Below are 14,487 nucleotides of genomic sequence, written 5' to 3'. Positions count from 1 at the left end.
GGAAAATATGTTCTCATGTCCCAGCTAGTGATTAACTACAAAATATAAGTATTTTGTACCATCAAGTGGATGTTTTTTTGTCTCAGTTTAGATTTTGCACTAAAATAACTTACTTTAACACTGTCGGTCCATGTGTGCACTTTTCCATATGTTTAAATAAAGTCCTAATTCAACAAATGTGTTCAAATAAGCCATGTAGAAACAGAAGAAGAAAACACATTCACAAAATTCAGCGACCACCCTCATTGAAAGCAAATGATGTTGGAATGTACCACATCATGTACCACAGCCCTCTAGTGCTGTCAGAGCAAAGAAATATTTATGACATCAGAGGTTTTAGTGCCCATGAAAAACTGTTTCAGGAACACACACACACACACACACACACACACACACACACACACACACACACACACACACACACACACACACACACACACACACACACACACACACACACACACACACACACACACACACACACACACACACACACCCCTTTCTCTCTCTGTCTGGAAGTTTACTCTGTGGAGCTTTTAATAGCCCAGTTTAATTACATCTTGCAGGGCGATATAACTTTAGAGGTGGATCCTGTTACGCCACATTTCATCACCCATCACTCTGCCCTCTGCTCCAAGGCATAACACTGGAGATTTGACTGCTTGGCACACCGTGTGTGTGTGTGTGTTTGTGTGTGTGTTTGTGTGCATGCGTGTGTGTGTTTGTGTGCGTGCGTGCGTGTGTGTGTGTGTGTTAAACACTGAGAATAACATTTGTGGGGACTTGAAGTAACACATCGCTAAGCTTTTCCAAAAACCTGACGATTACTAGCCAGCCAAGGGAGCTGCCGGGTAATGTGAGGTTTGCAGTTTGGTTTAATAGTAATGATTAAAAACATTATCGCGTTAGGTCCAGGCTAGGTTAATAGACTAGGTTAATTTGTGTCTGTGGTTCACTTTCTAAGGTCTGATAAATGTGACATAATACTGTATATAACCCAGACTATGGAGGTGTCCCAAATGCACTCGGTTTCCTATATAGTGCATTACTTCCCATAGGGCTCTCGTCAAAAGCAGTGCACTATGTAGAGAATATGGTGCATTTTACACACACATTATCACTGCTACTTTATATCAAACACAGACTAAATTGGTGTGTTTGTCAATTCCTTTTGTGTGTGTGTATATATATGTGTGTATGTGTGTGTGCCTGCGTGCAACGTGTCCTCTCTCAGCAGTACAGTCAGTTACCTGACAGGCTGGCTTGATGAAGCATTTGCTGAGAGATAAGAATAGCTAGCTGCCCCATGGGAGTTAAATACTTTGGTTTAATATCTTTGATGTCTTTCAAGAGATTTTTAAAAGTTTGCAGGTAAAAGCCTGTCAAAACATTCTACAACAGCGATGAACTGATTAAACTTTCTCATCTCAAGATTCATGTCTATAAGACGTGTTGATACAAAATGGGAATCATGAGATGTTGGTGTGTCAACTCATCTCCAGCCAAAGTTTTAAATACCTTTTGAGGGGATAGAGAGAGACAGAGAGGAGGAGAGAGAGAGATGACATTTTGGGTTTGTCAAATAATCTTAAAATGAATGCACTAACTGTAAGTCCCTCTGGATAAGAGTGTCTGCTAAATGACTCAAATGTAAAATGTAAATGTGATCTCCAGCCGAAGGGTATAGCGTTGACTCACCTCGACTTCGATACACTCATTGAGTTTCTTGCACGTGGCAGAGATGGTCTCAGTGGTGCCAAACTCAAAGTACCACAACTTGTTCTTCATTCTGTAAACCAAACAGGAAGGAGCAGGAAGATGAGAAGAGAATGTGTCATCAGGGGTCCTCCTGCAGTGGAGGTGTAATGTATTTCTATTATTCAGTGATGGCTGAATCTGTCAAGCCCATGGCACGTGGAATGTGAAATGTATGCACATGTTGTAGTTGTCCTAGACTCTATGAGTCATGCCAGGTGGGAAATTGAAAACAACAACTTTTGACAGGTATCTGTCACGTTTGCTGTCATGTGGCAGCAGGTAGCCTAGTGTTAGAGTGTTGGACTAATAACTGGAAGCTTGCGAGATCAAAGCCCTGAGCTGACAAGGTAACAATCTATTGAACAAGGCACTGTTCCTAGGCTGTCATTGAAAATAAGAATTTGTTCTTAACTGACTTGCCTGGTAAAATAAAATGTGAGGATCAACTTGAAGTGCTGCTAACCCAGCCTAAACTCAACTAGGGGACAGTATTTCATTTTCAGAGCAATGAAGCACAAAGGACAACACCATGCCCAGTCACTTTAGTGCTGCTTTGACATTGCGACAATAAACACATTTTCGCTTCAGTACCCCTATGCCAAGGCTGGCATGACAACAATGACTTTGGGTGTGGAACAGCGCCCGAGGCTACCATAAGATCATGTTTAATGTTTTTCCCCCCTGATTCAAAAACATGCCAACAACCTTGAGCCTAACAAAGTTGAAGTTCATGTTCAGTTCTGCCCTGGAGTTTGGTTTGTCAGAGGTGAACTGCTTGGCATTTTTAAAATGTAGATGTATCACTTTTTCTGTGATTTACACGAGTAACAAAGACACATACAAAGGGGATATGCACATCCCAAACACACTAACCTTCAGAAAAACCTGTTCTGGGCCAAACAAACTGTAGCTAAAGAAATAAAAGGCCTGCCCACAGTCCAATGCTTCTCTCCAGTGATTTATTTCTGCCCACAGTTCAATGCTTCTCTCCAGTGATTAATTTCTGCCCGCAGTCCAATGCTTCTCTCCAGTGATTAATTTCTGCCCGCAGTCCAATGCTTCTCTCCAGTGATTTATTTCTGCCCACAGTTCAATGCTTCTCTCCAGTGATTTATTTCTGCCCACAGTCCAATGCTTCTCTCCAGTGATTAATTTCTGCCCACAGTCCAATGCTTCTCTCCAGTGATTTATTTCTGCCCACAGTCCAATGCTTCTCTCCAGTGATTAATTTCTGCCCACAGTCCAATGCTTCTCTCCAGTGATTTATTTCTGCCCACAGTTCAATGCTTCTCTCCAGTGATTTATTTCTGCCCACAGTCCAATGCTTCTCTCCAGTGATTTATTTCTGCCCACAGTCCAATGCTTCTCTCCAGTGATTTATTTCTGCCCACAGTCCAATGCTTCTCTCCAGTGATTTATTTCTGCCCACAGTCCAATGCTTCTCTCCAGTGATTTATTTCTGCCCACAGTCCAATGCTTCTCTCCAGTGATTAATTTCTGCCCACAGTTCAATGCTTCTCTCCAGTGATTTATTTCTGCCCACAGTCCAATGCTTCTCTCCAGTGATTTATTTCTGCCCACAGTCCAATGCTTCTCTCCAGTGATTTATTTCTGCCCACAGTCCAATGCTTCTCTCCAGTGATTTATTTCTGCCCACAGTCCAATGCTTCTCTCCAGTGATTTATTTCTGCCCACAGTCCAATGCTTCTCTCCAGTGATTTATTTCTGCCCACAGTCCAATGCTTCTCTCCAGTGATTTATTTCTGCCCACAGTCCAATGCTTCTCTCCAGTGATTTATTTCTGCCCACAGTCCAATGCTTCTCTCCAGTGATTTATTTCTGCCCACAGTCCAATGCTTCTCTCCAGTGATTTATTTCTGCCCACAGTCCAATGCTTCTCTCCAGTGATTTATTTCTGCCCACAGTCCAATGCTTCTCTCCAGTGATTTATTTCTGCCCACAGTCCAATGCTTCTCTCCAGTGATTTATTTCTGCCCACAGTCCAATGCTTCTCTCCAGTGATTTATTTCTGCCCACAGTTCAATGCTTCTCTCCAGTGATTTATTTCTGCCCACAGTCCAATGCTTCTCTCCAGTGATTTATTTCTGCCCACAGTCCAATGCTTCTCTCCAGTGATTTATTTCTGCCCACAGTCCAATGCTTCTCTCCAGTGATGTATTTCTGCCCACAGTCCAATGCTTCTCTCCAGTGATTTATTTCTGCCCACAGTCCAATGCTTCTCTCCAGTGATTTATTTCTGCCCACAGTCCAATGCTTCTCTCCAGTGATTTATTTCTGCCCACAGTCCAATGCTTCTCTCCAGTGATTTATTTCTGCCCACAGTCCAATGCTTCTCTCCAGTGATTTATTTCTGCCCACAGTCCAATGCTTCTCTCCAGTGATTTATTTCTGCCCACAGTCCAATGCTTCTCTCCAGTGATTTATTTCTGCCCACAGTCCAATGCTTCTCTCCAGTGATTTATTTCTGCCCACAGTCCAATGCTTCTCTCCAGTGATTTATTTCTGCCCACAGTCCAATGCTTCTCTCCAGTGATTTATTTCTGCCCGCAGTCCAATGCTTCTCTCCAGTGATTTATTTCTGCCCACAGTCCAATACTTCTCTACAGTGATTTATTTCTGCACACAACAAAGATACATGTAAAAAAAGACAAAGGACCCATGCTCCTGGCTGTCAACACAGCCTGGGTTCAATAGAGAGAGAGAGTTAAACTAAACATTATGGAAATGAACTTAACTGCAATTACATTTAACTAGATTGAATCATCATATTTCCTCCATTCTCTGATCAGGTTACAATATCCTTGTCCCCAGGGGAAAGAACTGCCTATCTAAGTGGGTCTGTATTGTAAAGACTTGGGACATACTGTCCTACTGAGCCCTGCTCTTCAATCTTTTTAACCTCCCCAGTCCTGGTGAAAGAGTGATGGACCAGAGAAAGCTCAGTGAGACAGACAGAGGGCAGAGTGTCCTTACTCGTATTTCATTGATGAATTAAGGTCACTGATTAGTAAGGAACTCCCCCCAGCTGGTTGTCTAGGGCTTAATTGAAAGGAAAAAACAAAAACCTGCAGACACTAGTCCCTCCATGGAATGAGTTGGACACCCTGCCCTAGTGTGAGTGCGCGAGAGAGACAGACATAGATAAAGGAGGACACACACCCAGACTCATTGGGCCCTATTTTTCCACCAGAATGTCTACCTCTCTTGTGATTTGCCTGTATTGTTTGATCACCGCCCTGGACTCACAGACAGACAGACAGACAGACTGTGTCTTGATACTGATCAGCCAGACAGACAAGGCTGTAAATCTCAGACTGCCAGAATCAGCCTTCAGCCATTAACTGCATGGTCTTACACAATATGTGCACCTCTTCCTGTACAAGCACAGGCCAATGAAAGCTCACCGCTCCTCTGGAAACGTGTTCTCCTCACCAACGACAGTAAAATACACAATTCTCTCACAGGTCAGTCTGGTCAAAACAAACAGTAATTTGTGTGTCCTTCTATGCTGCTGGTGGCTAACCAAAAATCATGGCTGTTTTACAGTGTGCTCCAGAAACATGGGGTTGCCTTGCTGATGCTGACAACATGGTTATTGGCAAAACAAGCTCTGTTGCCATGTGGGCATAGCAACCCTTCATGTAAGGCAGGTGCAGAGCAGGGCTCTCCAGACAGTAGACATCTATGGATACACATATTTCAGTAGAATAGGAATAAAGAAACAAACAATACGATGCGCAATATTTTATGTGAGAGATCTGCTAGGTACTTTCAGTAGGCCTATATATCCCACCAGTCAACTGTAAATATAATTTATTTTAGTTGATACCTGCGCACTGTCCCTGGCTGCCCTATAATACTCCACTGTTACTTTAAGACCTTGTTCAATGTTCAATCATCCTCACACTCACCTTACTGTTCACTAGAAACCTTTGCTCTGTCAAATTAAAGAATTATGAGCATATTTGAGAACACAATTAGGCATGGTTTCAATTCTCAATGAGCCGAACTGCCTAACCTCATTAGCTAGCTTCCACTTGAGAAGCCCTGTAAAAATGGGATTAACTCAAAGTTTTTTTTCTCTCCTGTGGACAGAGGAGAGCGACAGGGAGACAAAGCTACTGTACCACTACCACAAGCCCTGCGTGTATCCCACTGAGCCTGGCTAAGAGCAGAGAAAAACCTTCAGAAATCTACAGAATAAAGCAGCATTGGCCTAGGCTCACAACCTACTGGCACAACCCAGCTAGGACATTCAGTTCCTTGGAACTTGTGGGAGTATATGTTTTTGGTTTCCCATTGGTTCTGGGAACAAAGCTATACGATTCCTGACTGGTAAAATCAAATGTTTATTTTTTTTAAGTTGCAGGGAGGTTTTGAGAATGTTTTACTATGGTTCCCTGAAAGTTTTCCTGGGAGGTTTTATTAACGTTCTGAGAATGGAAATAATAGGTTACTGGAAAGTAAATTAATCATATTCCAAGAACATGTTTCAATAACACTACTAGCTTAGGTTAAGTGTTTTGAACAACAAGCACAGATAGGACACATGGACATTCATTTCCTTAGGTATTAATCATGCAAACATTTTTTATTGTGGCACAGCATCAGTGAGAATTGGACCTATGATATTTTCCCTGTCCATGGAATTAGTTCACTGTGCCACCAGGATGGAGCTAACATGACATGTTTTTTTAACTGACACAAAGCTGTTCATTTTAGTCTATTCAAACAGACCCCCTTTCAAAGGAAACAAGCATTCATTAAGATCAGGTGTTGCCATTTAGTAGGCGTGGCCAACACACCTGAACACACTTAACAAGATAGAGGCTAGAGAGAGTTTTGTTGACGCTGAGAACGGAATGTATATGTTTTTATATAGCATTCTAAGAACGTTCTTCGAATGTTACTAATGTTTTCTTGTTTTTTTAGAACGTTTTCTTAATGTGCTGAGAACATGACTTTAAATAGAACCATGAAGAAACCTTCAGAAAACGTTATGTAGCAGTACTGAAATTCCCACAGAAGTACGTTGTTTTTTAACGTTCTCTGAACGTTCTGAGAACATTACTTTAAATAGAACCATGAGGAAACCTGTAGAAAATGTCATGCTGAAGTACTGAAATTACCACCTAAGAAACATATGGTTCTCAGAACGTTCTGTGCTAGCTGGGTATCATGCACCATTCCCTGAACATTGTGGGATGGTTGTATACAAAATAAGCATAGGACAACCAGGCTCTCACCAAGTTCTAAGATATATATGGTTCCAGAACATTATGTGCTAGCTGGGTAGTGGATAGGGGCCTTTTTTGTGTGCAGCCTGATAAGAAAAGGTTTTTCATTCATATGCTTGAGAGTTCCAGCTCAATATGCAAGGCTGTGCTTGTCTGTCTGTAAAGCCTGGGGCTGGTGAATTCAGGGCTATGAGTTCACCGGTTCAAACTGTGCTAACTGTGCCCTCAGGAAGCAAATACTGATCAGTCTTCCTGATTGTTGCCCAGCCAAACACAACCAACCAACGTTGATGGATGGATTCATATTTCAATAACGGAGGGAGGAGATTGTAGCTGCATGGAAGTATGCATGGGAAATGGAGGGGAGTAAAAACCTAGATGTAGAATACAGGTTTTATGTGGTTAAAACAGTGGGTTCAAATTCAGAAAAGGCCTGGGGGCACGCAGACTCATCCATCTGCCCACGCCCTCCCCCGTCTCTACTCTTCCTGCCCCTAACAGGGCTGTGTCCCCCGACCCTCCCTCCTCCCTTCCCATTACCCTCTCATCTGGCCCACCCCCCTCAGAGTGATAACAATCTCTCCTAATCCCCTGTGACCGCAGTGACCTGCTGACCTCCCCCTGCCCCCTCCTCTCCTCCCTCCCCTCCCTGTATCTCTGGTACAGATCAGTCAAAGCTCACCTCATCTTGCATGGGCAGCAACATCAGCCTTTATACGCACAATCCTGACTGAGATACAGGGCCTGACAGACAAACAGACAGGAGGGGGCTGTGTGTGTATGGCTGCACCGTGGCTTGTGCTGCAACACCTAGAGATAGGAGGGGGTGGGGGGCGGGAGAGAGGGGTGCTGATGATAAAATGGCCGTGTGTTTGGTTTGGTGGGAAATGAGATGAGGGGAGATGAGGGATAGGGATGTGCGTGTGTGAATACTTCTAATCCCAGTAACTAACCCTGATCTGGGATCTCAGTCAATCCAATCAGATGACCAGCTTCCATCAATCTAAAGACCTGCTTCATTGTGTTGAGAAAGCTGCTGATTAAGTAAGAGTTATCCGTCATTGTAAATAAGATTTTGTTCTTAAATGACTTGTCTAGTTAAATTAAGGTTAAATAAAAATAAATAAATAAAAATCCCAAATTTCAGATCATTGTCTTACACTGTCCTGATTGGTTGGGAGGAGGTTAGGTTATTCAGGGAAGCCATTAATAACAATTTAAATGTTGCGTTGACACTTTCCTTGTTAGGGTATATCCCTGCCCAAGGGGTGATGCCATGCAGCAGCCGCCCGCCCATGGTTTTATAACCTCTGACCCTGGCTCCTTGCTGTAGACTACACTAACAGGTTCAGACAATGACAGGGGGAGGGGGAGAGGAGAGGAGACAGTCTGTGGGGGTGTATTGTTAGATATTACTGCACTGTTGGAGCTAGGAACATAAGTATTTCGCTACACCCGCAATAACATCTGCTAAATATGTGTATGTGACCAATAAAATGTGATTTGATTTAGGGGGAGAAGAGAGGACAAGGTCTGTGGGGGAGAGGAGGTCTGTGGGATGAGAGGAGAAGGTCTGTGGGTGAAGAGGAGAGGACAGTCCTTTACACTGATCTGAGACTAGGCAACACACAGTGATCTGACACACATACTGTATAAAGGGATGCGGACTGACACACACACACACACTAAGAGATCTAACACTGAAACATTAGCTATAAAGACAGTGTATGATCTCAGAGTCCTAAAAATAATTACGCCATATGATTTGAGCTGGCTTGTCAGAGATGAGAGCTACTGTCTGGCAGCGAGTCAGCACCAGCCAACAGAGAGGACTATGGGTATATTTATCTTTTGCACCACAGGAACACAACAGCAGGACATGACAGGTTCAAACGGATCAAACAACCACTAACACACAGTTTTCTGTACATATCAGCACACACAACACACATACAGTAGACACACACATACAGTAGACGCACACACATACAGTAGACGCACACACATACAGTAGACGCACACACATACAGTAGACGCACACACATACAGTAGACGCACATACATACAGTAGACGCACACACATACAGTAGACGCACATACATACAGTAGACGCACACACATACAGTAGACGCACACACATACAGTAGACGCACATACATACAGTAGACACACACACATACAGTAGACGCACACACATATAGTAGACGCACGCACTTACTGTAATCACACACTTACAGTAGACGAACACACATACAGTAGACGCACACTCTCACTGTAAGCACACACACACATACAGTAGACACACACATACAGTAGACACACACTTACTGTAAGCACACACTTACTGTAGACACACACACATACAGTAGACACACACATACAGTAGACACACACATACAGTAGACACACACTTACTGTAAGCACACACATACAGTAGACACACACACATAGAGTAGAAACACACACATACAGTAGACACACAAACATACAGTAGACACACACACATAGAGTAGAAACACACACATACAGTAGACACACAAACACACAGTAGACACACACACATAGAGTAGAAACACACACATACAGTAGACACACACACATACAGTAGACACACACATACAGTAGACACACACACCTACAGTAGACACACACATACAGTAGACACACACACACACACACACATACGGTAGACACACACATACAGTAGACACACACATACAGTAGACACACACACATACTGTAAACACACACACATACAGTAAACACACACACATACAGTAGACACACACATACTGTAAACACACACATACAGTAGACACACACACATACAGTAGACACACACATACTGTAAACACACACACATACAGTAAACACACACACATACAGTAGACACACACATACAGTAGACACACACACATACAGTAGACACACACATACTGTAAACACACACACATACAGTAAACACACACACATACAGTAGACACACACATACTGTAAACACACACATACAGTGTGCACAGAGAGCAGGAGCACTACCATGAGAGGCAGACAGATTCCCTTTCTGCTCATCTCACACAGCCAGGCAGATTACATTGATTGAACTTGATTAATCAATGTGAAAATAACGAAGCAAAGCCCCGATTAGCTTGAGAATAATTCATATTGACAGCAGCTTGAACTGCAGCACAGATCCAGATCGGGGTCAGTGCTCTCCGCTCAGACGTTAAATGCTCTTGGAATGGTCCACTAACCATCTAGTCTACTACATTTGAACTATACAGTATATAACATTTCCATTGGTAAGAAAACTCGACTTCACTACCAGTCCAATGATTGGAGATGCCAAGAGAGGAGATGGGGGAAGTACGGTTTTACAAATGAAGGATGATCAAAGGAGTTAAGATCCCATCCCCTAGAGAAGGAGGAGCCCCATTAGCCCATTCTGGCAAGGAGAGTTCCATTCTCACACATGGGTGGCTGTCTCTCACATCTCCTGTCAAAGCCCCTCTCCCCCCTCCTCTTTCAGTGGTGACTGAATTGAAAGAGTGACCATATGTAACCTTTATTTAACTAGGCAAGTCAGTTAAGAACAAAGTCCTATTTACAATGACGGCCTACCCCGGCCAAACCCGGACGAAGCTGGGCCAATTGTGCGCCGCCCTATGGGACTCCCAATCATTGCCGGATGTGATACAGCCTGGATAAAATAATGTCAAAAGTGAAACTCGGTCTTTCATTACACTCCTGGTTAAATGCAACCTAGCTGGCCTACCTGCCTCTCCTCTTATCTGCGTTGATACCTCTGAGAAACCATTGGGCTTTAACCAAGACACTGCATTGTCATTGTAATCAAACCAACAAAAACATCTAGAGATTCTTTCTTGTTTCTTACAGGGCAATCTAACACTTCCTAATCTACAACTTCCTCTCTCCACACGCACACACACATACACGCACGCACACATACACGCACACATGCACACTGGTAAAACTGGTAATGCTGGTAATACTGGTACTGCTTGTGCTACTGGTAATACTGGTACTTCTGGTACTACCGGTAAAACTGGTACTGCTTGTGCTACCGGTGCTACTGGTAATACTGGTGCTACTGGTTCCCGAGTGGCACAGCGGTCCCTGGTTTGAATCTAGGCTGTATCACATCCGGCCGTGATCGGGAGTCCCATAGGGCGGTGCACAACTGGCCCAGCATCGTCCGGGTTTGGCCGGGGTAGGCCGTCATTGTAAATAAGAATTAGTTCTTAACTGACTTTCCTAGTTAAATAAATAAATACTGGTAATACTGGTACTACTGGGAATCATGCCTGCTGATGGCTGCTCCACTGACTGAAGTGTCAAATCTCACACGTTCCTCGCCTCCCAAAAAGTCCCACAAGGGGGAGGGGGGCAGTGTGTGGAAATGTGTGTGTGACAGAGAGAACAAAACACTCAGGGAAGAGGGACCCCTTATGCCACTCACTCTGAATTTAGCCATGTCAAAGATCACTCATTGAGACCAAAGTGCCTAGTCTCTGATGAACTGTAGATCGAGAGCAACTGTCCTGTACCAATCAATATTTAATAAGGTAACGATTACGTTATATGAAGTATTAAAAACCAAAGGGTTGTTCACAGAGCATTGCTTTGACACTGAAATTGATGTCAAATTGAATAGTTGCAGCCTTGATGTAAACGTCCATAGCCAGGCCAGTGCTACATTATTGTCTCTGTCTGGGATGCTAGCCTAATGGCACAGACAACCAGCCAGCCAGCCAGCCAGCCAGTCAGACAACCAGCCAGCCAGCCAGCCAGCCAGCCAGCCAGCCAGCCAGCCAGACAACCAGCCAGCCAGTCAGACAACCAGCCAGCCAGCCAGTCAGACAACCCGCCAGCCAGCCAGTCAGACAACCAGCCAGCCAGCCAGCCAGTCAGACAACCAGCCAGCCAGCCAGCCAGTCAGACAACCAGCCAGCCAGTCAGACAACCAGCAAGCCAGTCAGACAACCAGCCAGCCAGTCAGACAGCCAGCCAGTCAGACAATCAGTGACGGAGTCAACAGAGTCAACAGCATCACAGCGTTGATCTTTTTTGGAATACTTTTGGAATGTGTTTGTGTCCCAAATGGCACCCTGTTTGCTGGTCAGGGCCCATAGGGCTATGGTCAAAAGCAGTGCACTAAATCAGGAATATGGTGTCATTTTTAAAGCCAAAACAGTGTCTATCTTATGTGACAAAATAACAATTGTGATAACCAGCCATTCAGCAGCAGGCTCTCACTCTCTCTATAATGTTTCAGTCAACCCAGTACCTGAAATTGTGCCAATAATCAGAGCAAAATCCTGATGCAGAAATAGCCTTTACTTGATTTCTAAAATTAGAATTGAACTTCGACAAAGATTAGAATGTGTCCTGCTAATCTCAAACTCTTGGTCTCAATATGTTAGCCAGCATTAGACTATGGCAGTAAATCACCACTGTCTCAGTGTTAGATTAATATTATTTATTAAATATTCATGCATGCTGCTCCATTTCAACCTCCCATATGGCCTCTGTTGTCCCTTCCTATACCCCCTGACGCACGGACTCACATGCACACATGCACGCACAAACACACACACACACACACACACACACACAGGCCTCAAGGGCGACTGCAATCAAAGAGGACAGACAGACAGGCAACACTCTTCCTACTGCACTATCAAAAGCCCATACTGCTTTGGGCTATGTTATGTGTGCTTTTTACTGTGCATCTCAATGGAAAACATCAGTGAGCAGAGCAGGCATCAGGGGGGGATAAAGTCAAGCAAAGTCTGGAAATGAAAGAGATTAACATCAAAGGAGTTACGATGCACCGTAAAAGACCACTGGGAGGGTGTGTGTGTGTGTGTGTGTGTGTGTGTGTGTGTGTGTGTGTGTGTGTGTGTGTGACAGGTGGTGGGAGCTGGGGGATTTTTAATATATTTTTTTTACATTTTCCCCACACAGTATTTAGTACATACATCATGACATGACATCACTGTTTGCTGCCCATTAAGCTCGTCAACCTCCCAAATGATGTTCCTCTTTCCCTCAATTTCTGCAATTTGAAGACAGAATGAGACATGACTGAATTGAGACCAATGTTCCCTCTAATTATTTTTGGCACTGAGCAAATTTCAGGTCTTGCTGAGAGCAAACTTGAACGTTGTGAAAATTCTGTGCAACTTTCAGCATGTGTTTACTGTGAACACTGAGGCTGTACCTGTTTTAAGTTACAGTTAACAGTGGCCATGTAGGCTATTGTGGATATTTCATCCTAATGTAGCAGTACAGTACCAGAGTGGCCTACCATTAAAAACAATGGAGAAAATGCATCCCATAACATTTTTACATGGAAATAGCTGTTCTATCATTCAGGGTACAGTAGCAGCCAATGTGTGGTGTTTCAATGTAGGCCTACATTCCATGAGACTTTTGAAAAAAAAAACATGCAGGGCTTGACATTAACCTGTTTATCCACTTGTCCTTCAGACAAGGAGGTGATTGAAAATGTTGTGTTGTTTGATGCAAGAAACCACTTTACAAAATAAAATGCATTATTATTCCATACCATTATTACAGAGAATCAGACAAATTATGCTACCCTCTGTCTATTGGCTACTTAGCTTAGTCAAGGCTATCTCAAAATACACTGCCCCTTTAAGACAAAAAAAATTACCTCTTTACCTGACTTGCTTTTTAGAGATGTTTAGAAATGAACAAGTTTTATGCTCTTGTAGGAAGCAATCCCTCCCCTATTGCTGACTGCAAATTATCTATAACTGGGCTGATAACTCACTAACTAGCAAAGGATATGAACAAAATGTGCACACCTAGCAGCTGCCACTTTGATCTCAAAACAAGTGCATCTACTCACAACTGCTCATGCTGTAAACGCAGTCCAGTTCAAAGTAAATGGCAGTGATCCATATATGGCATTGATCTATTTGCATATAGGCCTACTGCAGCTCTGATTGTTTATGCCGCACCTGTCTATGTAAAGTATGGGCTGAGTAGTGCATGTCAATGCAATAGAATTCTACTCCGATACGTTCTGCCTACAACAAAATCTCTTGCTTAGTTCACTTTGTTTTCGGTATGTTGCATTGAAAGTGGATAATATTGCATTGATTCGATCACAATTGCCGCAGTAAAGGGAAATGTTGATAGTGTTAACAGGGAAAAATCTAAAACAGTGGTCACCGACCTTGTCTGAGTCAAAATGCAAGCCGACATCTACCGCTCAGATTTGTTTTTAACATGACTTAAAAAATGTAAGCCTATGCAACATTAACCAATTAAAAACAGTACTGTAGCAATGACGTTTTTGCAGTAAGCTATAGGCCCAATACATTATTATTGCATATTGTCTTTGCTTGAATTGTTCTGCCAATAAATTGGCTTCAGATTGGCGCAGTGGTCTAAGACACGATATCTCAGTGCTAGAGGTGTC

General features: G+C 43.3%; 1 protein-coding gene across 1 annotated transcript in view; it reads right to left on the bottom strand.

Moving 5' to 3' along the window:
• LOC120063946 (diacylglycerol kinase beta-like) overlaps positions 1 to 14,487 on the bottom strand; it is a 98,489-nt gene that overhangs the window by 23,593 nt on the left and 60,409 nt on the right. Inside the window, exon 16 of the mRNA XM_039014255.1 lies at positions 1,699 to 1,789. Within this exon, the coding sequence (XP_038870183.1) occupies positions 1,699 to 1,789 (91 nt within the window). The remainder of the gene's footprint in view (positions 1 to 1,698; positions 1,790 to 14,487) is intronic.

This window comes from Salvelinus namaycush, chromosome 19, assembly GCF_016432855.1.
Source record: "Salvelinus namaycush isolate Seneca chromosome 19, SaNama_1.0, whole genome shotgun sequence".
Classification (NCBI taxonomy): domain Eukaryota; kingdom Metazoa; phylum Chordata; class Actinopteri; order Salmoniformes; family Salmonidae; genus Salvelinus; species Salvelinus namaycush.
Note: the sequence above shows the minus strand (reverse complement) of the source record. Positions and strands in the feature narration are given on the sequence as shown.